The 27873-nt window shown below is 53.2% G+C and overlaps 1 protein-coding gene across 2 annotated transcripts in view; it reads left to right on the forward strand.

Moving 5' to 3' along the window:
• The window catches only part of ECE1 (endothelin converting enzyme 1), a 123542-nt gene that overhangs the window by 52126 nt on the left and 43543 nt on the right, over positions 1-27873 (forward strand). Inside the window, exons 1-4 of one of the 2 annotated variants that reach the window (XM_052636196.1) lie at positions 7666-7747; positions 7982-8068; positions 16663-16804; positions 22858-23070. In XM_052636196.1, coding sequence (XP_052492156.1) covers positions 7697-7747; positions 7982-8068; positions 16663-16804; positions 22858-23070 — 493 coding nt within the window. In that variant the 5' untranslated portion in view covers positions 7666-7696. Of the gene's footprint in view, positions 1-7665; positions 7748-7981; positions 8069-16662; positions 16805-22857; positions 23071-27873 lie in introns of those variants that run through there. The other variant, XM_052636197.1, reaches the window with a different exon arrangement.

Raw genomic sequence — 27873 nt, forward strand, 5'->3', positions numbered from 1 at the left:
CTTGTGGGATCTTAGTGCCCCAACTAGGGATTGAACCCTGAGTCACAGCATTGGAAACGCCGAGTCTTAACCACCTGACTGCCAGGGAATTCCCTCGGTTTTCTTGAAGTTTCTGCCTAAGGTCCTTATTCTGTTCTAGGGGCCCACCGAGCATGTACTGTGCTTAGTCGCTCAGTTGTGTCCAACTATTTGAGACTATAGCCCACCAGGCATCTCTGTCCATGGGGATTCTCCAGGCAAGAATACTGGAGCGGGTAGCCTATCCCTTCTCCAGGGGATCTTCCCAACCCAGGAATCAACCCAGGGTCTCCTGCATTGCAGGCAGATTCTTTACGAGCTGAACTACCAGGGTAACCCCCACCCCCCAGCCAAGCATACCCCATTACGTTTAGTTGCTATGTCTCCTTAAGTTCATCTTGACTGTGGCCATTGCTTTGGGGAGGAAAGTACAGAGGTAAAGTACCATTTGCATCCCATCATGTCAGGAGTACATCCTATCCTTTGGTAATTTGACTTATCATTGTGGACATTAGCCTTGATCACCCAGGAAGACGGTTGCTTTTGCCTTGAGTATGGCAGCAGAGCAAGATTCACAACCAGTGTTAACTGAGCCAAGGCCAAGGTCAGAAACCTTGGACGGGTGCAGAAGCAAATGGGAAAGCTGAGGAAGGAGAATAAACAATAGCAGTTTATCAGGCTGCAGTGTTGCCCCAGGTGCCAGGCCACTTGGGGATGGGATGCTCGGTGCCAGGCAGTTTGTTTCAGCTCATTAAAGCTTTTCAGGGACTCCCCTCGTGGTCCAGTGGCTAAGACTCCACACTCCCAACGCAGGGAGCCTGGGTTCAATCCCTGGTCGGGGAACTAGATCCCACATGCCACAACTAAGAGTTCATATGCTGCAACTAAGACCAACGCAGCCAAATAAATAGATTTGAAAAAAAATCTTTATACTGAACCAGTTTATAGATGAGGAAGCCGAGGCCTTAGGAGGGAAATGACATGGTCACATGATCCAGGGAACCTGGGTTTGGGCCCAGGTCTGTCTTTACTGCTTCTTTCCTGCTGTTGAATAAATACATCGAAGCTGCAGTCCCAGGAGAATCGAGTTAGGGCAGGGATGTTTTGTGATGCAGGTTGTTTCAAATTCACTTTATTCCAAAAAGGATTCATGATGGGTTGCAACTGAAACACATTCAATCAAATGATACACAGTAGAAATGAAAAATCAGGAGCAGAGAAAATAGGGCAGAAAGTGTGGACACGGACAAAGATGAACTTAAAGGCCAGAAAAGTGCTTGCTTTGGCTGTGAGGTTCCTCAGCTAATTCCTGTGATTCTTCTTATCAAAGAGCTAAGAAGCGGTTCACTCCTCCGTAAATTTAGAAAGGACTTGATCACATGGAGGGACTTCCCAATGGGTCCAGTGGCTAAGGCTCTGCACTCTCAGTGCGGGGAGCCTGGGTTCGATCCCTGGTCAAGGAACTAGATCCCACATGCCACAATTAACGGTTCTCATTCGCTGCCACTAAAGATCCTGCAAGCTGCCGTTGGGACAAGATCTCGAGTGTGGCAATGAAGGCCTGGCACAGCCAAATGAATAAATACTTAAAACAAGAAAGAAATTAATCACGTGGAAATTTCTCAGTGAAGACACTGAGCAATGTTGCAGATCACGTAACAGTAGCAGTAGCTGTTACCTGGTGTCGTCTTCAGGTAAAGTGAAGTGAACGTTGCTCAGTCGTGTCTGACTCTTTGCGACTCCATGGACTGTAGTCTAACAGGCTCCTCCATTCATGGGATTTTCCAGGCAAGAATACTGGAGTGGGTTGCCATTTCCTTCTCCAGGAGATCTTCCCAACCCAGGGATTGAACCCGGGTCTCCCACTTTGTAGGCAGACACTTTACCATCTGAGCTACCAGGGAAGTCGTCTTCAGGAGTGATGGCTATGTATTTACTATATGTTCCTTGCCCAGATTTGTCCTATTTGAATTTTACTTGTCATCAAGCAACGCCACCCTGTTTCTTCTTCACTGAAGTCACAGATGCCTTTGCTCGAGTGAAAATCTTGGATACAAATTAACCAGTTATCTATATACCAGGTTTCTGTGCTGGATGGAGGGAAATAACGTAATTGTTGCCCATCCCCCAGGTCCATCCCTGCAATGCAGACACCTGGACAAAGGCCTGAATGAAATGCAACTACTGTGCTTGGGGTACACCAGAGGGATGGGCATAATTCCCTCTGAGTTGGGAGAAAGGGGGGACTTCCTGGAGGAAGAGGTAGGCTAGACGTGGAGATCAGTAGCTGTGGTGGAGACAGCATAGTCTTTTGTATTTTTTGGCGGCATGGAGTCTTTGTTAGTTGTGGCACGTGGGATCTAGTTCCCTGACCAAGGATCAAACCCAGGCCCCCTGCATTGGGAGTGCAGACTCTTAGCCACTGGACCACCAGGAAAGTTCCAACAGGGGGCCTTGGGAAAGAGAGTATCAGTCATAGGTCCCTTAAGGGTGGGGAGCAAGTGCTACCCCCTCAGCTTACAGCCTGGGGCCTGACAGACGTCATGAACTCAGCAAACTCCTTTTGGGAGGTCAGCACCCACAGGGATAGCACGGGGGTCAGGGTGACGGCCATACACCCGAGAGGTGTGTGGAGGGTGAGTCTGGGGAGTCAGGTTTGGGCCAGTTCAGGGGAGCCCTTGCATGTCAAGCTGAGGAGTTTGGGTTTTGTTTTTCAGGCAGTGGGGATCAATTGGAGGCTTCTGAGCCCCGTGTCTTGTAAGTAGTGATGGTACAAATAGTAACAGGGAACACTTGGTGGGGATATGCTGTGTGCCCAGCACTGTTCTAAGCACTTTATTTATTTGTAAGTTTTAGATTTTTAAAATCTTTATTTCGGGCTGCCCTCTTCGTTGCTAGGCACGGGCTTTCTTTAGTTGCAGCGAGCAGGGACTGTACTCTTGGCAGTACACGGCCCTTATTGCAGCGGCGTCTCTCACTGAGGCGGGTGGGCTCTGGGGAATGCAGCCTTCAGTAGTTGCAGTACACAGACTTGGTTGCTCCGCAGCACGTGGAATCTTCCCAGACCACAAATCGGACCCATGTCCCCTGCATGGGCAGGCGAATTCTTAACCATTGGACAACCAGAGAAGTCCCTAAGCACTTCATATTAACTAAATGTCGCAACAGTCCTATGAGGGAGGTGCCATTATTCTCATCCCCATTTTATAGATGAGACTGCCGAGGCGGAGAGGCTAAGTCTCTTGTCCAGGCTCATACAGCTGGGACGTGGCATTAGTGAGGATCCGAACTGAAGCTTGGAACTAGAGCTTTTCCTCACTCTATTATTGTCCTTGTTAAACATAAGTATTTAACTAACATAAAACATGGAGAAGGAACTGGCAGGCCACTCCAGTGTTCTTGCCTGGAGAATCTTGTGGACAGAGGAGCCTCATGCGCTGCTGTCCATGGGGTCTCGCAGAGTCAGCAGCAGCAGCAACATAAAACATGAGTGTGTATTAGGCGGGCTTCCCAGGTGGTGCCAGTGGTAAAGAATCCACCTACCAGTGCAGGAAGTGAAGTGAAAGTCGCTTAGTCATGTCCGACTCTGATCTTCCCAACCCAGGGATCAAGCCCAGGGCTCCTGTATTGCAGGCAGATTCTTTACCCTCTGAGCCACCAGGGAAGCCAATTGCAGGAGACACAGGAAACAGGTTCAATCCCTGGGTCAGGAAGACCCCCTGGAGAAGGGAGTGGCTACCCACTCCAGTATTCTTGCCTGGAAAATTCCACGGGCAGAGGAACCTGGAGGGCTACAGTCTGTGGGCTTACATAGAGTCAGACACGACTGAACACACATACACATAAGGATTTAACAGATCTCAACTAATTCCTGGCACCAAAGGCAAGAACCGATGAGGGCTCTGGCTATAGGGCAGCGTCTCTAAGAAGCTGAGACTCAGAATGTGAAACCAACTTGTGGGCTGTGGTCAGGGAGTCCCAAGCCTCCGAATTTCACTCACAGCTGCTCTTTTTTTTTTTTTTTTGCCTCTGACGAGCTCTCAGTTTCTTGGAAGATCCCCCGCCTTTGGGCAAACCAACACAAAAGTCATCGGAGTGACTGACATGGTTAGGAAAGATGACCCAGTGGGGTCACACCCGGTGCCGCTGAGCCTGGAGGCCTTTGTCATCAGAAACACATGAGCGTTTATAACACTTCTCGTTTCTGTTTCAGCCCAGGCCTTTGATTTCCACAGGGTGGGGTTTCCAGAGCTGGGACCATCACACCCTCCATCTGTCTGTCTTTCATCACCTTGTGTGTGATGGATCTGTGGACCGTGGTTCCCACTGCTCCACTCCTGGTCTCCTCCCAGCCCTTCTCACGAACTCCAGGCCCTCACTTCTCATCCGTCACTCAGCGGGGCCGGGAGAGGAGCTTGCAGATCAAGGCAGCATCTCCCCACAAAGCCTCAGTTGTCCGTCCATTTCCCTAAAGTTCCCTGGCTGGGGGTGTCCCCACGACCACAGACGAGGCTGTTAGGAAGAACAGCCCCGGTTGGGCTGCCACTCAGTGTCCCTGAAGTCCATGCCGTCCCCGCCTGGAGCAGCAGCTCTCCTTCTGCAAAGATCAGGAGGCCCCACAGTCCAGGCCCTGCTCTGCCCGCACGAGCTGAGTGCCTGAGGTTCTCTGGAGGTGGTGCGGTGGGCTGGGGCAGCCAGGACTCCCATCCCGGTTATCTGACTCTCTAGCCAGGGAGGGGACCTGTGGGAGGGCTGGGGGAGACTGGGAGGGGGGTGCCGCCTCCCCCATCCTCAGTCTCCTCTGCCAAGTGGAAGTGGGAGGTGAAGATCCCACCTCAGGGTGGGCTTCCCAGGGTCAGGAGGGATACAGATGCCTGGGGCCCAGCGGCTCAGCATCAGCGTTTGTTCCGCCCAGTCCCTCTCCGTGCCTGGCCCCCTCCCACATCTCCCATGAAAGAGAAGTGATACCTGCCAAGGCCGGGGCTTTGGTGGGTGTGGGGACCCAACAAGACAGTGATCGGAGGGCCCCACCCAGAACCGGGCGGGTAAGAGACAGGGCTCCCCCCACCCAGCGCTGCCCCCCCGCCCCCGTCATTGGAATGCCACCTGGTGACTGGGGCCCACAGTGCTCCCCACGGAGCAGCGAGGCGAAGCCATTCCCACTTCCGAGGTGGGTTCAGTTTCACTCCCCGGCCCCGGGGCAGGCGGCATCTCGAGAAGGGCCCCTCATCTTTTGTGTGCTGAAAAATAAACAGCTCTCGGTCTCCTCGGGTTTCTACTCCAGAGGTAGGTGATCTTCCCTGGTCATCCCTGCGTGGACAGGCCGGCCTCGGCCCGTGGGATGGGCTGCCAGCCTCCTCCCTCGCCTCTCACCTCGGTGCAGATGCCCGTGGAAGCTCCAGCCCTACTCTAGGCCTTTGCAGATGTAGGGGCTCACAGGACCCAGCCCTCTCTTCTAGGTTCTCCTAATTAAGGTGCTGTGTGCATTAGTAGAAGGAAACGTGGGATGTGGGGAGGGGTAGGGGAAGGCAGAGGACACAGCTCAGGGGGCCTGAGGCTGCCTGGGGTCAGACAAGACTGGTCTAGAGAGCTTTCCAGAACGGCTGATCTCTGAGTTGAGACGGAAGGAGAAGCCATTGCTTCACTACACCTGGGCCAGTTACTTCCCCAAGCCTCAGTTTCAGATCTTGTAAAAGAGACTGATGATACCTGCTTCAGAGGCTTCAATGAGACGATGAGTGTAAAAGAACCGACAAATACCTCGTCCCTCTAAGCCCCCAGGAAACAGTAGCTGCCTGCCGTGCCAGACACGGGAGGTGTTTGGTGACTTGAATTTCTTTTTCAAGGGTCTTTTTCCTGGGGCAGTTAACACCTGTTACTTAATGTAACTGGTTTCCAAAAAAAAAAAAAAAAAACAGCCCAGGGTGAAATTAAAACAGCCCGATGGCCCTTTCTGTTTCTCTGGTGGGTAATGGGAAGTCCTGCACCCAGGGGGAATGGAGCAGAAAAACCCAGAATTAAAATTCTTCCCGCAGGCCCTGCCTCCCTAAGGTCCTCAGACATGTTCTCCTTGTCCTTGGGTATTGCAAAATTAGATGCATTTTCAAGGCCCTTCCCCAGAGTAAATTTTCACTTGTTCTCGCTGCATTTTAACAGTGTTTAGAGCGCCTGTGCTATGGCAGCTGATGGGGATTCTCTGTGTCAGACAAGGTCCCAGCCCTGATACAACTCACAGTTTGGGGGAGGGGGAAGGAGACAGATGTTAAAAACCAGCATAAATAAGTCACAAACTGCAGTAAAACGGGTTGCCAGGATCGATAATTTGGGTTCTGCTCGGGGTGGCTGGGACATTTGAGGGTGTGACGTTTACGCTGACCTCTATCTGCAACAGGAGCCAGCACGGGAGGAACAGAGACATGTCCAGACAGAGGGAACAGTGCTATAAAGGTCTCGAGGGCAGGAGACACTCGGAGACTCCGAGGAACAGAGGGAGGGCGGGAGAAGCGGCGGCCTGAGGCAGGGAGGTGGGAAAAGGGGCAGGGTGGGCAGGGGCCACGGGGGACCAGTAAGGGGGCTGTCCCCACAGAATTGGGAGCAAGGGTGGCAGGACCAGAGTTTCCTGTTGAAGGCTGGGCTCTGGCTGCAGAGCAGGTGGTGAGAAGGCAGGAGGTGAAGCCTTGGGAGCTCACCGAGACTGTCACCCCAGGTGTCACTGAGCCTTCTGTACCTGTTCCTTCATGCATCTGTGAAGTCAGCTATGAGAGCGAATGGGAGTGGTCTGGAAAGCTGAGAAAAAATGTATGAACGCGGGGGCTTCCAGGTCCCACCAGACATGGAGGGTCCTTCGGGCAACTGCTGGGTAGGCTCTTCTGGGACCTGGAGGGGCAGGGAGACAGCCCGGCGTCCAGAGCGCCCCACCTCTGAGGGAAGGTGGAGGGAATTGTCCTGTTCCTGGCTGTCAGCTCGCCTCAAAGCTGTTCCTGTTTTGGAGGTAAGATCACACCTTGGAGCCTGGAGCCAAGCACGGGCTTCCCTCCAGCATGCACAGAACATTTTTCATTCTAAGTCAGGAGAGTGCTCTGGAATTTTCTGAGATCATTGTGAACTCTGGCTCAAAGACCACTGAACTAAAGGAAGGGGGAAATGAGAGGGGAGGCACATGCCTTTTTTATTCCGTGTGTGTGTGTGTGTCTGTGTGTCTATATGTGTCTGTGTTTTCCCCCAAATCTTTCTAGCTCGCATGGGGGAGGCCGCTCTTGGCGCAGCTAAGGGTCAACGGCGAGAGAAACCTCTCTTGACTTTTGCGGCCAAACTAGGGGCCCTTTCCTAATACCTGCGTTTTGGCATCTGCCACCACGGTTTATAGAAGGAGGACTTCATGTTTCTTAGAAGGAAGGGTGGCCGCGAGCCCCTTCCTGCCTGCAAGCGGGAGGGGCCTCTCCCCGACCCCCCACCCCACCCCCCGGCCTCTGGGAACGCGGAGAAGGCGCCGTCTCCCGGGTGACTCTGGGGGGCGGTCTCCCGGCGCGGCGCGGGAGGGAGCCGGAGCTGCGCGGGCCAGGCTCCGCCCTCGAAGGTGGTGCGAGGCCGGGCCCAGCCCCAGGGCCGGCCCTCCCCGCCAGAGCCGCGGGCGCGCGGCGGCGGGCACCCGGCGGGGAGCGGGCGTCGCGGGCGCACCATGCGGAGCCTGTGGCCGCGTCCGGTGGCCGCGGCGCTGTCGGCGCTGGGGGTGAGGCGCGGGGTTGCATAGGCGGGGAAGGGGCGGGGGTGGCGGAGGGAGGCGGGACCCCCCTCGCCTCCCCCGGCGCGGGCCTGGCCGTGGGCCGGTCCCGGTGTCCCGGCCGGGGCGGGGCGCGGCGGCGGCGGCGGCGCAGGCGACGGGTGGCCGCTTCCCCGTTCTCCCCATTCGGGAGTGGGAGCCATGGAGGCGCTAAGAGAGTCGGTGCTGCACTTGACTTTGCAGATGTCGACCTACAAGCGGGCCACGCTGGACGAGGAGGACCTGGTGGACTCGCTGTCCGAGGGCGACGTGTACCCCAACCACCTGCAGGTAGGCGCCCCGGCGCTCGGCGTGGGCCCGCCCGCCCCCGCCCTCCCCAGCCCTGGCCGACCCGGCCGTCCTGCCCGCCACCGGGGCGTGAGGGGGCCCGTGCCAGCCCGCCAGCCCTTGGGCTCCGTGGGTTCAGAAAAGCCTGTTCTGGGTTAGCAGTGCCCCTGAGGCGCTGGGCTCCCCAAAGGGCCTCCCCGCCCCACGTCCACGCATCCCCAAACCCTCTGGACCACCTGCTACTGGGTTACAACCCAGGTGGCCAAGTGGAAGAAGCATCCTGGAGGGGTGAGCTAGTCCAGTTCTCTCTTCACAGGGAGGGGGCCAGTCCCTGAGTGCTGAGACTTGCCCAGAGGTTTAGGCAGAGCCTAAAATCCTCCCAGTTGTAGCGTAGAAAGTCCCGGAACCCTGTCAGTCCTGGGCAGACGGGGTGGTTGGTCATCTTGTCTGGTGGACGTTACCCCACATTCCTCCTCTTCTTCCCCCAAACCCTGCGTGTCCTGGGGGTTGGAGCCCAACCTCTGCTCCCTCTCTCCCTGCCCCTTCCAGCCTCTACTTGGCAAGCCCGGTTCCTCCCCCACCAGGCTTTGCCCCCCGGGGCTCAAATGTGCCCACCCCCTCTGCCTCCGGGAGGGACTGAGCTGGGATGGTCCAGACCAGGACCTCAACCCCGGCTGGGTGTGAACTGAAACAGGTGGACCTGAGGAATTTGGGAATTCTGAAGGATGCCCAGGGGGCCCTGTGACCTGACACCTGGAAAACGGCTTGCAGAGGCCCAGCGAGCAGCAGTCGAGGAGGCTTCTGCCAGGCCGACCCAGGGAGGCCTGCTGCAGGGACTGCCATCAGTTCAGAAGCCGCCCCCAGAGGGAAAGCGTAGGCTGTGTGGAAACCTGGGCTGCCAGGCCCAGTTCTGCTCGGCGCACCTCTCAGAAGCTGGGATCATACTAGTAAAGGGAAACGGCACTGATTGACACTTGTTCAGTAGGCCCTGGGGAGGCCAAACCCGACCCTGAGCGGTCTGCACACACTGCAACGGGACTCTCTCACCTACATCGTCCCACTCAGCCTTCAGGAGCAGCCCCGTGAGTTACTGTCCTCACAGCGCCCTCTTACAGATGAGGAACCTGAGGCTCTGCAAGGGGAGACAGCTTGCCTTGGGTGCACTGGAGCTAGAATTCTAGGAGTAAGAAACCAAACCGGGTCTGTCTAGAGCCGCTTCCCCGTGGACCTTTCTGAAGAGGCTAAATCCAGCAGGAAATTAGATTCCCGTGGCAGGTGCTTTTGCCTTCCCGAATCAAAACAGAATCTAATCAGCCGTCTTTTTCAGTCTCATCTTTCACAGAAGGTTCTAAATATATCAGCACAAAAGCGTTTCGGAATTCACAACGAAGTAGGGTGCTGTGCTGTTATCATCTTGTGGCAGCCCACATGGGTATAGACTTTCTCAGGCCACAAAGTGACTCGTCAGCCTGAGGCTGCCTGGCACAGGGGAGGCACTCGGGGCTCTGAGACGGGGTGAGGGGGGCCCAGGTGTGAATCTGACACCGCCTGTGATCCTGGGCGATCTAAGCTTCTCTTCCTGCCTCTGCACAATGGGAGTTAAGAGAATGACCATGATGCATGTTTCGGGGCCTGCCAGCATTGTTATGTTTGTGATCGTGAGGTAAGGACTCTTGCGGCTGCGTTACACATGACCAAGTTGAGTCTCAGAGAGGTTAGGGACATTCCTGTGGTCACAGAGCTGTCATGCGGTTGGAATGCAGTGTTGATGCCCCAACACCAAACCACCCAACGGGGTGTATCGTCCACTTTTACTACAGGAAAAGCCCAAATGCTTGCCCCAAGGATTTGGAGGCATTTCTGTAGGTACCCAGCCCGGCTTTCCTTGAGCCTCCACGACTTCCCCAAAGTAGACTAGCTAACGATTGTTCTTGTAAGAGTCGAGAACCTTTTCATCTCATCTTACAGAGTTTTCTATAAATTTTATGTCTTTAATCACAGGGAATGTTTTCCAGTATAACAATTTTGCATACTAATTTGTGAAAAGAGTCAAGTGTAAAAGAAATTTACAAAGAGACAGTAACCCCACCACTCAGAAATAACTACTTCTAGTTTTTCACATTTGCTTATATATATTTTTTATTATAATTGAGCTCATTCTACATCCATAACATTTTGTCCTACTTTTTTCATTTAATGCCACTTCATAAGCATTTTTTTGTGTAGTTAGAAAATTCTGAAACATCAGCTGTACCTCAGTTTTAAAAACACTTCCAAGGAGTTCCTTGATGGCTTAGTGGTTAGGACTTGATGCTTTCACTGCTGAGGGCTGGGGTTCGATCCCTGGCCTGGGAACTAACATCCTGCAAGCCAAAAAAATGAAACAACACTTCCAAAACATACTGCCATTAAATATCATAATACCTTATGGTACCAGTATATAAAAATACATTTACTCAATCTGCTACAATTGGACAATAGGCCCAGTATCCATAACACTGCAGGTGACCAGCTTCTAGCCTTTCGAATAATTTCCTATGAGTAATTGCTAGAAACACAACTGTTCCCTCAATTTTAGGCTTTTTAAAATGGATCCAATCCTCTCCCCCGCCCACCAAATCTCCATCTCTTGACGGGCAGCTATAAAAATCAGCTACTTGATTTTTCAAGATTTTGAAGCCCATTGTTCCTGAAACTCCGGAGTTGTCAATACCAACACTAGTAAATGACAATTTGCATCTATCAGCCAAACTTGCCACCTTTTGCCTGAACATGCTGACAAAGTGTATTTAGCTGGAGCAAAATTTTACCTGTACCTCTCACCTGAAAGGATTTTTCTTTTCCTTGATCTCATATGTGAGGTACAACTTAATTGCAGTCAACTAAAATTCTTCAGCGTGGACTAAGTGCAGAGTTTAAAGCCCCAGTTTTAACATGGAGCCCCAATTTTGCCTCTTGTGGACTCTGAGACCTGGAAGCTCCTCAGTTAGCCAGCTTTTTTTTTTTTTACAAGGGGGTTGATATAATCCACTTCTCAGAGCTGTTGCATAGATTGAAATGAGACAATACAAGTGAAAGCACGTAGTGTAATGCACAGAAGATGTATTTGGTTGGGATCATTATAAAAGCTCACCCGGTGTGATATCTCAGTGATGCCCTAAACGTAATAGCTTTGTCTCTGTTCAGCTCAGACTGGCCGCCTGGTCTCTGGCTCAAAGGGAAATAACTAAAGTTATACCTGCAGCTGGGGCTTCCCAGGTGGTAAAGAATCCTCCTTCCAGTAAGGAAACACAGGGAACAGGTTCGATCCCTGGGTGGGGAAGATCCCCTGGAGTAGGAAATGGCTACCCACTCCAGTATTCTTGCCCAGAAAATTCCATGGACAGAGGAGTCTGGAGGGCTACAGTCCATGGGGTTGCAGAGTCAGACACAGCTGAGCATGCACACAGCCCTGCAGCCTAAACTGGGGAGCAGAGCCCGCTGCTCCTGCTGCTTAGTCACGTCAGTCGTGTCCAGCTCTGTGCAGCCCCATGGACTGTGGCTGACCAGGTTCCTCTCCAGGGAATTCTCAAGGCAAGAGTACTGAGTGGGTTGCCGTGCCCTCCTCCAGGGGATCTTCTCAACCCTGGGATCGAACCCAGGTCTCCTACCCTGCAGGCAGATTCTTTACCACTGAGCCACCAGGGAAACTTCCCACAGGAGGCCACAACTATTTACCAAAACCTTTGAAGCTCATCCAGTTACCCCTAAAAAATCAAATTTTTTTCCCAAGAAAAAAGAAAGCCAAGATATTTAATTCTTAGTGCTGGTTTTCTCTAATCCCTCCCCTACACCCCTTCCCTTCATGCACAGAGCTGTCTTTTGTGGGCAGTTGCAGAGACAGTCCCATTAAGTACTTTAAAAAGATCTCTCTGCTTTCCAGCAGACTCTTTCAACTCCATCTGCCTGTTCAATCTTTTTACTCTTGACCTTAGAGTTGTTCTAGGATCTGAACTGGTCAGACCTGGCACCTCATTTGCTTCCTCATTTTAAAAATAGGTGACTGGGACTTCACTGGCAATCCAGCAGTTAAGACTCCACACTTCCAATGCAGGGATACAGGGGGCACAGGTTCGACCCCTGCATGGGGAGCTAAGATCCCCTAGTCTGCATAAAATAAAAAAATATAAAAATAGGTGACTGAGGTCCAGAGGCTGCCCAGGGACACACTCTCGATCTTGATAAAGCCAGGGTTGACCTTTGACTTCTCGGGGTCATGCCTTTGCTCCGGGATCACTGACAGCTGGAAGGTGCATCTTCTAAATACTAGACTTGGATTCCCGTTGAGATGCAAGGAGTCCCCTCCCCCGCTCAGGTACTGATTCAAGCTGCTCTCAGCCATTGGAAGAGTCAGGCAGTGGGGCTGAGGGGCTGGTAGGGCTCCTGGAGGAAATGGAGAGGATGGGAGGGCTTCATAGTTTCACTCTGGCCTGGCCCCAGTGGCCTTAGCCAGAAGCCTGCCATATAGAAACTGTCCTGGAAGAAACTTCCCCAGCCTAACACAGGATATCACGCAGGGCCAGGCTGTCACGGTCTGTCTGTTCCGAGGGGCTGACTCGGAGGCAGGCGGCCCTGTCTCCCTGCCAGCCCTCCCCGGGGTGGTCTGGCCTCTGGGCTGCAGGGGGTGGGCTCCCTGCCAACCCTTTGGCCAGCCTGACTCCTGTTGGCCGCTCCGCTTAGCTCAGGTCGCTGGAGGACCAGGCAGTGTCTCAGAAAACAATTGCCTTCCCTGCGGACCCCCTGCTTCCTCTGAAAGCCAGGCTCCCCGCCCCTTCTGCTGCTGGCTTGCCTCCTGGGCCCCAGGCTTGGTGTCCCGTCCTCGCCTGTAGAACCCGTTCTTGCTGGGAGCCTTGCGGGGCCAGGTGCTCACTTCTGTAACCGAATATTTATCCCTCAGCAGGGCTTTGTTCCCTTGGTTATGGCAACCCTGGGAACTCCTGGGCTGGATGGCTCAGCCGTTCCTCTCTCTCTTTCTCCAGCTCTGTTTCCTGCTTGGTCTTCCTCTCTACCTTTCTTTCCAGGCATCTTTCTATCTCATGCTCTCTCTGCCTGCCAGGACCAATTGCTAGGATGCTAAGCCGGCCAGCGAGCTGAGCATTCACGGTGATTGTTACCCCATCTTCCAGGATAAGCTCTGCTCCTTGGCCGCTGCTGCGCCCAGTTACCTCTCCCGAGACCAAGTGAGCTGCCCGTCACTCACCCTCCGACCCTCCACGTTGCTGGAGACCCCTTTCTCACGATCCACATGCCCCCATTTCCCAAAGGCTGGCTCTGAAGGAGGCAGGGCGGGGAAGGGACTCACTGAGCCAAATAGCAGCTTGGAGGCCCAGCCCCGGCCACAGCGCCCGGGCATTGGACAGCCTCTCCTGGAGCGGCCTCTTGACCCCGGCCCAGTCTCCTGATGACTTCCCCTGCCGTGGGAGGCTGCATCTGGACTTCGGCCCTCAGAGGCAAGTCTTGTCCAGAAACCAAGAGGCCCCTCTGCCTGGTCGTTCAAATCAAGCACAGAACCATACAAAGGCTAAAAAAATAATTAAAAAAAAACCCTGTCTTCAGATTCCATTTGCCCTTTCTCCCTGGAATTATGAATGTTTAATTTAATTTTGACTTAATTCTGTTTGCATTTTGCGGTGAACACCATCTGTCTGTTTGATGTTAAACAGTGAGTCTCGGCTCGACTTGCTGCTCCTGGTGGGCAGCGCGGCCATGGAGCTGATGCTGTGGGCTCAGGGGAGATGTGGGTTTTCTTATCACCCTCTCTGGCCCCCGCTTCCTGTGTTCCTTCTGGAGCTAATACCCACGCCTACTCTTGGGGGTCCTGGGAAGATGGAATAGCATCATCCGGCAACAGAATAGAGTTAACACAGGCACCCAGAAAGCCCTCAAACATTAGCTGCCGTGATTGCTGCTTTTGCCCTCCTTCCTTTGTCCTCTTCTTTCTGCCTGTTTCTTCTTTCTCTTCCCTTTCACTTCCTCGGATCGCACCTTGCTCTGTCTACATAAGAACGAGTTTCCTGCCAAATGTCAACATGAATCAGCCATAGGTATACATATGTCCCCTCCCTTTGGCAGACAACAACAAAATTCTATAAAGCAGTTATCCTTCAATTAAAAAAACATTTTTTTAAAAAAAGAGTTTCCTGGACTCCCCTAGTGGTCCAGTGATTAAGACTCCACCTTCCCCAAACGGGGGGCGCAGCACCAATCTCTGGTCAGGGAGCTAGGATTCCACATGCTGTGCTGTGCAGCTGAAAAAAAAAGACAGGGTTTCCTGCTCCCCCGGCCCCGACAGCTGTGCTCCCTGGCTTCCCAGGGGTCTGGTGCCTCTTCAGCCAAGGTTAGCCATTGCTTAGCTTTCCACCCGTCTCCCCCTGAGCTGAGCTTTGGGGTCACTGAGAGGCCCAGCGTGGGAGATAGAAGGGGATATCAGTTCCATGGCCCAGAAAGAGTGAGAACAAATGTCAGCATCCCCAGACAAGGCAGTGCCTGCTTCAAACCCTTGGGGGCCCCTCTGGATCCCAGTGCCCCTGATGAAGTGGGTGAGGGAATTGCTACCTCTGACAAAGTGCTTCATAGACATCGAGGCTGTGACTGCGTCAGCATTGTCCCAGGCTATGTCTGCGCCAGGAGGGTGGTCAGAATCTTCATGTCTCACCGTTTTAAAAAGGTTTTTCAGGGGAGCTCCCTGGTGGCTCAGGTGGTAAAGAATCTTCCTGCAGTTCAAGAGACCCGGGTTCGATCCCTGGGTCAGGAAGAACCCCTGGAGAAGGAAATGGCAACCCACTCCAGTATCTTGCCTGGAGAATCCCATGGACAGATGAGCCTGGCGGGCTACAGTCCATGGGCTCGTAAAGAGTCGGACACGACTCACACTTCAGGGCTTTCAGGAGACCGCACCCCCCCCCCCGTAGCTGCTTTTGTGTCCTAGCCTCCTGGACCGCCACCAAATTCTCACCAAGCCTCAGGTTCCTTTTCTCGGTTTTAGAATCATCATCGTTTTTTTCCCGCAAAAGTTTTGTCTTCCTCTTTCACTAGAGCAGCAATCCCCAGTCATTTCCTGTTCAGAAAACAGCCAGCGAGGGCCATGAGGCCACGCGATGCCCTTCACTAAGGACTGGCCTTGGGGTCCCCAGGCGTCGGCGTCAGGCTCCCCCTGGGCTGTGCCGTGGCCCCCGGGGCAGCCGTCCTCTCAGCAGTTGGGGGCCACTCTCAGGGCAGAGGCTGGGTCTCCCCATCTCCTCTGGCAGGCTGTGGGCCTCCCTGCCTCCATGCCCGTTCCCCTCCAGCCTTGCTTCTCCTTCCACCTTGGCTTTTCCAAAGGGTGAATCTAATCCCATCACTCCAGCCCTGGGAAGAAGTCCCCCACCTGTAACCCGGCTTTTCGCACCCCTTAGCGTCCAGGCCTTGCCCCCCTCCTTCTCCCTTTTCCTCCCCTTTCACCTGGCCAGCTGCTACTTATTCCTTTAAGACCCAGCCCAGGGACCCCCACCTCCAGGAAGCCTTCCCTGACTGAACCCCTGCCTATCCCAATTAGTTTCTGTATCTCTCTGGCTGCTGGGCAGTGAGAGCTGAAAGTGAGGTCTTGTCCTCTCTGTACTTCCAATGTGGCCCTGAGCTGGTGCTCGACTGTTGACACGTGGCCACAATGTCACTGAACTGAACCCCAGCTGCAGGGTTCCCTTCCTGTCCCGCGGCCCCAGCCTCGGCAGGAAGCACCTCGTGGAACAGAGGGGAGCCCCCAGCGGGCTTCGGGTGTGAAGGCTGGGCCCTGGGCTCTGAGCACTGTAGGCTGGTGGGCCCCTCCTCAGCTTGGAAGGCCCTGTCACACCCTCCGCTTCCTCTCATTGTACCTCTTTTCCTGTTTAGCTGACTGTGAGTTAGGCCGAGAACGTTTTCTCCTGCCTTTGAGGACCTGCTCGGATGGAGCTGTTTCCCCTTTGCATCCCCCCCGATGTCTCCCAGGACTCGATGCTCTGACCCGTGGGTGGGCTTTGGTATCAATACCTTTGGACCCAGATCCGAGCTCGACCCATCTAGCCGTGTGAGCAGAGGCAAGGGGCTCACCCCTCCGGGTTGCGGATTCCTCATTTGTAAACAGAAGCTGAGAGCACAGTCCTCGTGGGGCTGTGGCGGCTTCGGCGGCCCAGGCTGCACGCCCCTGTCTGTGTGCGCAGTTGCAGGCTGGTGGTTGTGTCCGCCTCAGAGCCCAGCCGGATGCTCCCTGGGTGCCTGCGAGTGCAAACATCCTGTTCTTTTTTGAACTCCTTACTGGAGAAACAGGGACAAATCCGATCTATTTTTTTTCCCCTTCTACCCAGATCGGGTGACAGAGAACACAAGCACGGCTGGGCTGAGCTGCTTGACTCTGAGCTGCTGAGCAGGGTGGCCGTTCCTCTCCTGGATTAGGACGGGTTCTGTGGGAACCGGACCACCCCTGAGACGGGAGGGCGGCCCTGATGTCTCCCCGGGGCCAGGACCTGCTGCGGAGCCCCCTCCTCCTGGGCAGCGAGGGCCCTGGGCTCACGTCCTCCCCGTTCCGCCTGCCTCCTTCCCTGCAGGTGAACTTCCGAGGCCCCCGGAATGGCCAGAGATGCTGGGCCGCCAGGACCCCGGTGGAGAAGCGGCTGGTGGTGCTGGTGGCGCTTCTGGCGGCGGCAGTGGTGGCCTGTTTGGCAGTACTGGGCATCCAGTACCGGACAAGTAGGTGCCTCTGTCTGTGATGGGTCATGGGCTCCGCTCACTGCTGCCCCGGGCTTTGTCTGCTGGTGTCAGCGGCTGGCCTCCGAGGCTCAGGAGGGAGCTGGGTCTGGGAAGCTGGGGTGGCTGACACAGACTGAGGCCTGGGAGGTGGGTGGACGGGCGATGATAAGGTTTGGGGGTCAGGAGGAGGTGAGTTTGAATCCTGGCCTGGCAACTTGTTATCCGTGTGACTTTGGACAAGTCACTCAATCTCTCAGAGCTTGTGTTTTCTGCTTTACATGGAGAGACCGGTGGTCAGTTTGAATCCCTCCCACAACTAGCCCATGTTGCTCTGTCCAAACTTGTGTAACAATATGATCAGGCCCCGCTTTGATCTCTGAGGATTCGGGATAATATCTGTCACATACCCAGTGCCCGGTAGAACTTCTCTGGCCTCTGTTCCGGGTTCCCTTATTGTTAGGATGCAGGCTGGTTAGACACACGGGCTGGCCCTGTCGCCCATCGACAGTTCCAACAGAACAGCAGCAATGGCTTCCGTTTGCTCAGTACTTTCCATGTACCAAATACCTTGCCTCTCCTTTACAGATGTAATCTCATTTCCTTCTCGCTGCCACTCTGTGAGGTGTGGTTGCTTCTGGCCCCGTTTTCTGCAAAGGAAACTGAGGCAGTGAGACTAAGCTACTTGCCCAAGGTCACATGTCTAATACGGGAGGGATTCAGCCATGGGTTGGCAGGCCCCTGAGCTCAGGCCCTGTCTTCTGTGTAATTGATGGTACACCCCAGTGTGTGTTACATGCCCAGGAAAGCTGTTCTTCTCTGAGCCAGGGGACCTTTGCGTACCTCTGTCATCTCCTTTCTCTGTCCTACCTTGTATAGTAATATGATCAGACCCCAGTTGGATCCCACTGTCAGGGGTCTGAGGCTGGTTCTCTGTGTCTGGTTGAGTGTCTGTAGCAACTGCCTCTCACAGAATCAATGCTCTGTAAGCTCTTATGGACCTGGAAAGGGCAGATCCAAGCTAATAGGGATGGGAGTCCAGTTAATTCTGGGATCTCTCTCTGCTCTGTGCCCTTGTCTCCAGTTCTCTGATGGCAAGAAGCACCTGGATGAGCAGCCTCTGGGGCTTTGCCAGGAGTTTAATCCCATCGACTTGGTCACCTGGTGCTCAAACCATCAGAGATATTGTGAACCTCCATAGGATCAGGGAACATCAACTCCAGGCTTTGCTGAGCTTTCTCCGCTGTGAACTGGCTGGCCGGCATGACTGGCCACACTGCATTGGGGTGGGGAAGGGGTTTGGGGGCCTGAAAAGAGTGCAGGGCTTCATCTGAGTCATCCTCCCATCCCTTCTGGACCAAGCACTCATTCATTCACTTTCTCATTCATTCATTCACTCATTATTCATTCCACAAACATTGAACGAGTGCTTACTCTATGTCAGGCGCCTAGGTGGTACCTAAGAAATAATTGCTTAGTTATTTAACTGACTTTTTAATGGTTTGTAGATGTTTTACCAAATGTGCCTAGCCCAGCAGGTGATTATTACATATCTGATTGATTAATTAGTGATTTTTAACCATGCGTGCTCAGCATAATGCCTCGATGCCATAGGATACTTTGCAAAGTGAATAAATAAATGATTGAATGAACAAAGAGTGAGAAGGAAGACAAAGTGGGAAAAGCCTTTCTCTGCTGATCACCCTTGTCCTGTGGTTGCCATCTTGCTTCATCCTAAAACAGGTTTAGTTCCGGGCAGTGCAGGCCCTCTCCAGCCTTGTCTGCCCAGCTCTTGGCCCTGTGCATGGGAGCCGATGAGATTCCAACACACACTGTTGCCCTGAGGTTGCCCCTAGAAGTTCCCAGGACGCTTCTCCATCAGAAACTAGAAGGGAGCCCCCAAGGCCTGGCTTCTACACATACACGTCTGTCGTTGTCAGGTGGGGCCCACAGGGAGGAATCCTGCTTCAGTCTATCCCGTCTGTCTCAGGGCTCCAGATGGGATTTCCCCAGCCCTGGTCCTGGGTGAGGGGAACTCTTCCTCCCAGGGTGGAGCTGGGCTGGGGATCCGGTGACCCTTGAGCCCGTTCATGTGTCTTTATCAGCTGCCTGAGCCTGGGAAAGCAGTGGTTGCCCCAGATGCTGGTGATAACCAGCAGGTGCTGGCATCAACCATATCTGGGCAGACACTGGGCAGGTCAACGCCGATTTTGGTGATTCTATAAAGACGCACCTATAAGTTATGTCTGAGCACTTAAATACATATTTATCCACCTTCCTGTGGCACCCTGCTTTCCTGAAACTTACAGATGCTTTGCAAACAATGGCAGCAAAACAAACAATACGTTTTCCAGAAAATATTCTGAAGTGTCTCACTTAGTGTTGAGGCCAGGCACCATCCAGAGCCTCTAACCTTTAGCTAGATCTGGGACCTGCTCCTGCCTTCTCGATGGACCATGCACGACCTAAAGGGAAGAAATACTTCTGCATCTACAGGTGGTAACCAAAGGCTGGACAAAGCTCTTCTATTCATTCAGCTATTCATTAATTCAGCAAACTCTCAATGGGTAGCTGCTAGGTGCCAAGTGTGCTGAGCAAAGGAACTATAAATGCAATTAAGATGCTGGCCCTGGGGTTTGCAGGTGGCGCTAGTGGTAAAGAACCCACTTGCCAATGCAGGAAATAAAAGAGACACAGGTTCGATCTCTGGGTCAGGAAGATTCCTCTGGAGGAGTGCATGGCAACCCACCCCAATGTTCTTGCCTGGAGAATCCCATGGATAGAGGAGCCTGGCAAGCTTTGGTCCATAGGGTCGGAAAGAGTGGACACAGCTGAAGTGACTTAGCATGCACGCACGCATGCAAGATGCTGGCCCTACCCTCGGGCTCACTTCCTAGTGGGGCAGGTAAACAGGGAGACGGCCATAACACAAAATAGAGTGTGCTCAGGTAGCAGGCCTCCAGACAGCCAAGGCGACCAGGGAAGGGTGAGGCTTCCCCAAGGAGAGAGCGCCTGGGCTGAGTTTTGAAGGTGTTGACATGGGATGAGAGGGACATAGAAATTATGAATTAAGTAATCAAATGTACATGAAGTACCTGCTAGGCCAAGGATCATTGATAAGGGATCTACAAGCCAATAATAGTTAAATAGCCAAGCAGTTATTGCCCAAGTATCACCTGGGCGCTTAAGTATTGCTGTGTGCCCAGCAGAGTAGGTGCTTAAGTGAAGAACTGCCAGGTCTGACTGATTCCTGGCAACGGGTTTCTTATTTAAAACCAAGGCCCCCTGTAATAACTACAGATATCTCTCTGTCTCTCTCAAGCACACACACACGCACAGATTCTGCGTCTTGCTCCCTCAGGATCATTCCCTTTACCGCTGGCCTCTTGGGTTTTCCCACCAGCCAAGTATTTGTCAAGCTTGACTTCCTGCAGTTAGTTGTATAAAAACAAGAGTTATTCTTTTCCTTTTCCAAATATTAAGTTATATCATAATAATGAATAGGCTTTTTCAGATGACACAGAAATTCTTTTCCCCCACTCCTCCATAAAGATTTTGGTAAATTTCCTTAATTGAAAAGCAAGGCATGCAACTAAAAGGTCTCATCTAGAGGTATTTAAAATTGTGCCACGTCCCCTACCATTTCCTTTCTCTATTTTCATGCCTAAAGTGAAACTCGCTCAGTCGTGTCCGACTCTTTGCGACCCCATGGACTACACTGTCCCGTGGAATTCTTCAGGCCAGAATACTGGAGTGGGTAGCCTTTCCCTTCTCCAGGGGATCTTCCCAACCCAGGGATCGAACCCAGGTCTCCTGCATTGCAGGTGGATTCTTTACCAGCTGAGCCACCAGGGAAGCCCATTTTCATGCCTAACGGTTCAATAATCTTTAATTGTTGTACAGTCATCTCAGAACAGGAAATTATTGGTTGGCCAAAAAGATCATTCCAGTTTTCTATAACATCCTCCAGAAAAACCCGAGCAACCTTTTTGACCAGCCCAAAACCTGAAAATAGAATCGCCCTGATTTTTGTGCAGTCCTTCGACCCTTCTGAGCCTTCCGTCCACCCTCGGACCTTGGGCTTGTCATCAGATGCTAATTAGCACTCGGGTTGCTAGCCCAGCCCCAGCCAGCGTTGTGTCTCCAGGTGAAATGATGAGCAGCCCTGCCAGCCCGTGCACTCTCTTCTGCTCTCTGAGGGTTAATCTGGGAACCTCAGACCCTAGGACTCCAGGGAGCTGAGTCCCCTGCCCCCACTGCCCAGCCACCAGGTTATTTCCTCGTCATCAGGCAGCTGGTCCTCCTCTTCCTCATCTGCAGATGGAGAAACCCAGCTTCGGAGGGATGAGGTTGCCAGCACGAGGCCAGAGGCAAAGAGCTGGGCTTTGCACCCAGGTCTAGGAAGGAGCCCCCAGCACCTGCCCTGCCAGCCTCCTCCCTGCGCAGTGGGAATGGAAGGGCCACAGCAGCCCCGGGTGGGGCTGGCCAAGCAGCAGTGCGGGGATGTAGGAAGAACCCAGCTTCAGTGTTGCCGAAGCACCACAGAGCAGGTTCAGTCCGGGCGCTCCCAGGCCGCCGGGGGACTCTCAGAGCCTCGGTGTCCTCATCTGCCCACGGGGGTCTCGCCCCCATTAGTGGGACACCGGACCCTCTGGTTGCCCGTCTGCTCGGGTCAACAGGTGGTGTCGATCCTCTGTCTCCTGCGGTTGGGTTTGTCTCACCACCTGGGGCCGGACCCCCGCTCAGGCGGCCCCCGGCTTGCTTCCTCTGCTTGAGCCCGCTGACCGACCTCAGGGCCGGCGTCGGGCCCCGTCCGCCGGCCTCTGCCCCAGGCCCTACAGAATCAGCTCAAAGTGAAGAGCAAAGTCGCTCAGTCGTGTCCGACTCTTTGCGAACCCATGGACTGTAGCCTACCAGGCTCCTCCGTCCGTGGGATTTTCCCAGGCACGAGTACTGGAGTGGGTTGCCATTTCCTTCTGCAGAGGATCTTCCCGACCCAGGGATCGAACCTGTGTCTCCCACATTGCAGGCAGACGCTTTACCGTCTGAGCCACCAGGGGAGTCCGTAGAATCAGCTCAGAGGAAGCAGATTTCCTTGTTCGTCGTGCTTTGTGGGCACTTGTAGGGTTTGGCAGCACTCCGCCGGGGGGCCAGTCATCACGGGAAGAGCTCCCTTCCAGGCCCAAAGCAGAGAGAGGATGGGACTCAGACCCCACGGGCCACTGAGCAGGGTGCTTAGGCTCCCTGCGCCTCTGTCTCCCGATATATGAAAATGGCTTTAAGCAAAGTGGTCTGTTAGGGTTGTTTCCTTTTCGCTTTTCTGAAAATTCAGTGAGATGATTCTCCTGCCTTATACCCAGTGGGAGTGATTTTTCATGCTCCCTTCTAGTCCTCAGTCTTTCCTTCTCCCTGAGTCCTGGCACCATGCTGTCCGCATCGTGCGTTTGCTGTGGACTACGTATCCTCAGTGAGCGCGTGGATAGTAAATATCGGACATTTCTATGTCTCCTCAGTGAGCGTGTGTATAATAAATAACAGACATTTCTCCTGTAGTCTTGACTTTTCTTGGATAAGTTTGCGTCCCCCACGAAATTATTAAAAAAGACTATGCTTTTATATCCCTACCACACTCACACACACACCACACACACACATACACACACACAGCTACCTGTACTCAACAAAGAACCTGGAAGATGCTCAGTAATTATTTTGTTGAATAAATGAATGCATGAATGAGTAAACGAATTTGTTGAGCATCAGGAAATAATTTTTTAAAAAATCAATGAATATTTATGGAGGGACTGATTAAAAGAAGCACCTTGGTTCTGGTTTTAAAGTCATAGGAAGGATTTTAGGCAACTCAACAGAAGTCTTATTTTACGAGCCAGGAGATCATAAATCCACTGAAATCTTTGTAGTGTTCTAGTGATTGTCTATTTGGTCAGGGCTGGGGTGGGGCCTGGCACCCCAGGGCCCCAAACCACCCGCACTGTATTTCCATAGCCTCCTCCCTGCCTGCCCTTCATTGACCTCTTACCCTTGACCCCTGCCAGGAACTCCCTCGGTGTGCCTAAGTGAGGCCTGCATCTCGGTGACCAGCTCCATCTTGAGTTCCATGGACCCCACAGTGGACCCCTGCCAGGACTTCTTCACCTATGCCTGTGGCGGCTGGATCAAAGCCAACCCCGTGCCAGATGGCCACTCGCGCTGGGGGACCTTCAGCAACCTCTGGGAACACAACCAAGCCATCATCAAGCACCTCCTCGGTAGGCACCCGGTGGGGGGACTGCGGAATGGGCTGCAGAGGGGGCCTTCCCTCTGCACCCGCCAGGCTCGGCTAAAGGGCGAGGTTGGCGGGATGGGGAGGCGAAAGGGTTGGGAGCAGACGAGGCTGGGTTAGAATGTCTGCCCCATCTCTGGGTGTGTGATCCTAACTTACTTATCAGTGAGCCTCGCTTTCTCCATCTGTAAAAATGGGACTCAGTTCAGTTCAGTTCAGTCGCTCAGTCGTGTCCAACTTCTTGCGACCCCATGAATCACAGCACGCCAGGCCTCCCTGTCCATCACCAACTCCTGGAGTTCACTCAGACTCATGTCCATCAAGTCAGTGATGCCATCAGGCCATCACTGTCGTCCCCTTCTCCTCCTGCCCCCAATCCCTCCCAGCATCAGAGTCTTTTCCAATGAGTCACCTCTTCGCATGAGGTGGCCAAAGTACTAGTAAGGCCCAAACTGCAGAGTTTCAAGAACTAGAGAGCAGATGTGTGGAGCATTAGCGTGGTGTGTACGGCTCGTCATAGGTGCATAAGAACTGTAGCTGTGCTCGTAGTTTATGGCTTCAAGCTGTGGCTTAGTTTTGGACTGGTTTTGACTGGGAGATTTGCAGGTTGTGAGCAAAAAGAATGAAGGCTGAGCATGCTGGGTCCAGATCCAGGTTCTGACAACGGTTTATCTGAGAGTCATCCAAAAGCAGGAGTCTTCCTGGGCCTCGTGGTAATCCGGCTTGCGTAAGCAGTCTCACCAAAGTCCGTCGCGTTATACCCTGTTGGGCCGTTAGCACTTCTAGCTGACCTTGGTGTTGGTGGTTTACCCTCAGGTTAGGGTCCCACGTCTGTCTTGGTTGAGGCTGTCCTTGGTCAGTGTCTGTTGAATTAGCATCTGCCCCGGAGGGTGCTCCTCTCTTTGTGGAATCAAAACTCGCCGTGCTGTAACCTATAAAGGTCCCGACGTGAACCCCTTTGGGACCAAGACCTTCTCCATGCCTGTCTCCTGCTGACCCCTGCCCCATCCTGGGACCTTCAGTGCTAGATCGGAGCTAGATCGTGAAAAGTCAGTCCATTAATTCATCAATGATAGAACTTAGATTCAAGAAATACCTATTAAATTAAAAAAAATACTTTCTTAAAAAATAAAACCTTCTTAATACTCAAAAGTAGGTAAACTGAAGAAGACATCTAAAAGAGGGCTCAGTCATGTCTGATTCTTTGCGACCCTATGAACTATAGCCCGCCAGGCTCTTCTGCCCATGAGATTCTCCCGGCAAGAATACTGGAGTGGGTTACCATTGCCTCCTCCAAGGGGATCTTCCTGACCCAGGGACTGAACCCTCGTCTCCTGCATTGGCAGGCAGATTCTTTACCACTGGTGACACCTGGGAAGCCCCTAAAAAGAGGTAGATCTTAACAGGACAGAGACCTTCCTATGAGACAGGAAAAGATTCTAACTTGATGATTATGAATTTCAGGAGACTGTGTCGTTAAGATGAAAGTGGAAATTAGCAAACCAGATTAAGGAGACCTTTCCTTTCTTTCTCACCTCAACCCCAGGGGGCGTGGCTGCTGCAGAGTGAAACTCACCCACCACTTCTCCTTGGTACCCAGAAGCTCCTGGGCAGGGGCCCTGGGCACAAGGAGACCTCCTTGTCTCCCTGAGGATCAGAAAAGGTGGTGGGTGGAGGTGGGGCTGAGGGAACCCCATGTCAGGAATAACACAGCCCCCTGCATGCTTTATGCCACCCGATTGCCTTTGCAAGGGGACCCAGCCTTTTATTTCAGGACTGGAGGCAGATATGTCTGTGGTGGCCAGACTGGAGCTCAGGGACATCCTTTCCCCAGCATCTAAAGACACAGGTGGAGACTGGGCCGGGATCATCAACCAAAGCAGGAGAACGGAGGACTTCCCTGAAGGCCCAGTGGTTTAGATTCCACACTTCTGCTGCAGGAGCCACAGGTTCCCTGCTTGGGAATCGGTGCAGCCCCAGACATAAATAAGTTGTATTTGGGGACTTCCCCGGCAGTTCAGTGGTTAACAGTATGTGCTTCCATGCAAGGGGCACAGGTTCGATCCCTGGTCTGGGGAATAGACTAAGATCCCACCGTGCTGTGCTGCGTGGTCAAAAAAATGGAAAACACGGCAGGAGAATAGTCTCGGTAGGATAATGATATGGGCTGGTGCCTCTACATCCTTCACCAGGACCTGGATTCAAGTCCTGGTTCTGCCACTTACTGTGTGATCTTGGGTCAGTGACATAACCTCTGTGGGCTTCTTGTCATCAGTACAGTGGGAACCACACCTCCTCCAGGTTGTGAAAATTAGATGGAAAAATATCTATAAAGCACTTTGCTGGAGCCAAGCATATTGTGGTGGCTGCTGGCTGTGCTGGTGTTACTCTTGTTATTCACCCTTGACCTTTGCCCAACACGTTGCAGTTTACAGAGCTCTTTTGTAGATAACCATTCCTTGTGACCCTGCTCCTTTAGGAGCTAGGAAGCTATTGCTCACCGCACTTGATAGACGAGGAACCAAAAGTCCAGAGAGCTCCCCAAGACAGGCTAGTAGGTGGCAGAAGTGCCACTGCCTGAATCCTGCCCACGCGTCCCTTTCCTGTCCGATGCCAGCTCCTCTGGGCACCAACAATGGTACAGCTCCCTGTCCACCTTTTTTGGGGAGAACTTGCAGGAAGCACCAAGTGTTGAGAGTCTGAAGGAAGGGAGGAAACGGACCGGCACTTGCTGAGTGTCTGCTCCATGCCGGGCTGTGTACCAGGCGCTATATCCACTGCCTCAATCCTCACGGCTACCCTGGGACCTAGAATTTGCGATCCCGTTTCCTGGATGACGAAACAGAAGTTAAGCTTGCCAAGGACACCCTGCCGGTCCAGGGGCTTCAGCCAAGGGGACCAGTTCACACCAAGAAGGGACTGTGGAGAAAGGCAGATGGGCCCTCTGCCTCCCCAGGCAGGCCTGGAGCTGGCTCTTGGGGAGGGCACCCCTGGGTCCTGATCTGCTGCCTCTGGGAGGATCGTGGGTCTTATCAGGAAGACCTTGGGTCTCAGCCAAGACTCAGCCCATCCCCACACCCTGTCCCGCCCCCACAGCAGTGGCCTCCAGTCTTGACTCTGGCCTTCCATCCCCGCTGTCCCTGAGGGTGGGGAGCTGCACTGAGCTGGCGTGCAACAGCCAGGACCCTGCGTACAAGCCCCTGACCCTGGGTCAGGGCCCAGTGGGATCAGGAACCCCGACAGGCTAGCCGATGACATGTGGCCTTGGACGAGTGACCCGCCTTCTCTACAGCTTCGTTTCACTATCTGTAAAAGGTGGATGATGGTATTGCCTGATGCTCAAGGTTACTGTGGTATCATCTCGTGTGTGATGGGTTAGCGTGCTTGGCTCAGAGCCTGGCACCCAGTAGGCGCTCAGCAGAACTGCCCTCCTCGGTGGTGGGGATGGGTGAGTTCCAGGTCAGCCCTCTCCCTACAGGCTGTGTGACTACAGAGGGCTGCCCCGCCTGCTTCAGCCCTTCACCTATGAAGTGGGAACCAACTCAGAGTACTGGCCAGGGTGTTCTAAGGATTCATGGGCTGGTCACAGAGAGAGTAATTATTGCTTCTTTTATTTCTTTTATTTCTTGGACTTGCCTGGTGGCTCAGACGGTAAAGCGTCTGCCTACATTTCAGGAGACCTGGGTTCGACCCCTGGGTCAGAAAGATCCCCTGGAGAAGGAAATGGCAACCCACTCCAGTACTATTGCCTGGAAAATCCTGTGGACAGAGGAGCCTGGCAGGCTACAGTCCATGGGGTTGCAAAGAGTCAGACACGACTGAGCGACTTCACTTTTCACTTATTTCTTAAAAAAAAAAAAAAGTAACCGGAGTATAGTTGCTTTACAATGTTGTATCAGTTTCTGCTGTGCAGTGTGGTGAGTCAGCTACGCATGCACTTATGTCCCCTCCTGTTTAGGTCACCACCGAGCGCTATAGCAGAGCCCCTGTGTGATACGGTGGGCTCTCCGTAGTCGCCTATTTCACACGCAGTATCAGGAGTGTCTGTGTGTCAGTCCTGATCTCCCGATTCATCCCATGCCTCCGCTTTCCCCACTGGCAATCCACCTGTGACTCTCTATCTACTTTGTAAATAAGATTGTTTATACCAGCTTTTTCAGATTCTACACATACGCGTTAATACACGGTGTTTGTTTTTCTCTTCTAGAAGCCCTGATAGAGCCTCTTAGCAGAAGGAGGTCTGAAAGTGTTAGGCAATTCAGTCTTTTCTGACTCTTTGCAATCCCATAGCCAGGCTCCTCTGTCCATGGAATTCTCCAGGCAAGAATACTGGAGTGGGTAACCATTCCCTTCTCCAGGGGATCTTCCCGATTCAGAGATCGAACCCAGGCCTCCCGCATTGCAGGCAGATTCTTTATCATCTGAGCTGCCAGGGAAGCCCCAAGGAGGTATGGGGGTATCCAAGACCATGCTGGGTTGTTTACTTGTATTATTTTCTTTAAGCCATGGAGTATATGCCCATTTTACAGATGTGATTCACAAATACAAAGGAAACAGATCTAGGAAATGGTGGAGCTGGGGCCTCAGACCTGTCTTTCTCTACTGATTCTGCTGTGCACAGAGGTCACGGAGCAGCCCAGAAGTATGGTCTGCCCTGCCATCTCTTTTCCCTGACAGCTGCTTGATTTTGTTCTCTGGGCCAGCGGAGACCTGACCGGGGCCCAGTGAACAAGTAGCTGGGGTCCCCTCATGTCATTATGACCGAGAGCTTCCCCATGAGGTATATCCT

Source organism: Budorcas taxicolor, chromosome 2, assembly GCF_023091745.1.
Source record: "Budorcas taxicolor isolate Tak-1 chromosome 2, Takin1.1, whole genome shotgun sequence".
Taxonomy (NCBI): Eukaryota; Metazoa; Chordata; class Mammalia; order Artiodactyla; family Bovidae; genus Budorcas; species Budorcas taxicolor.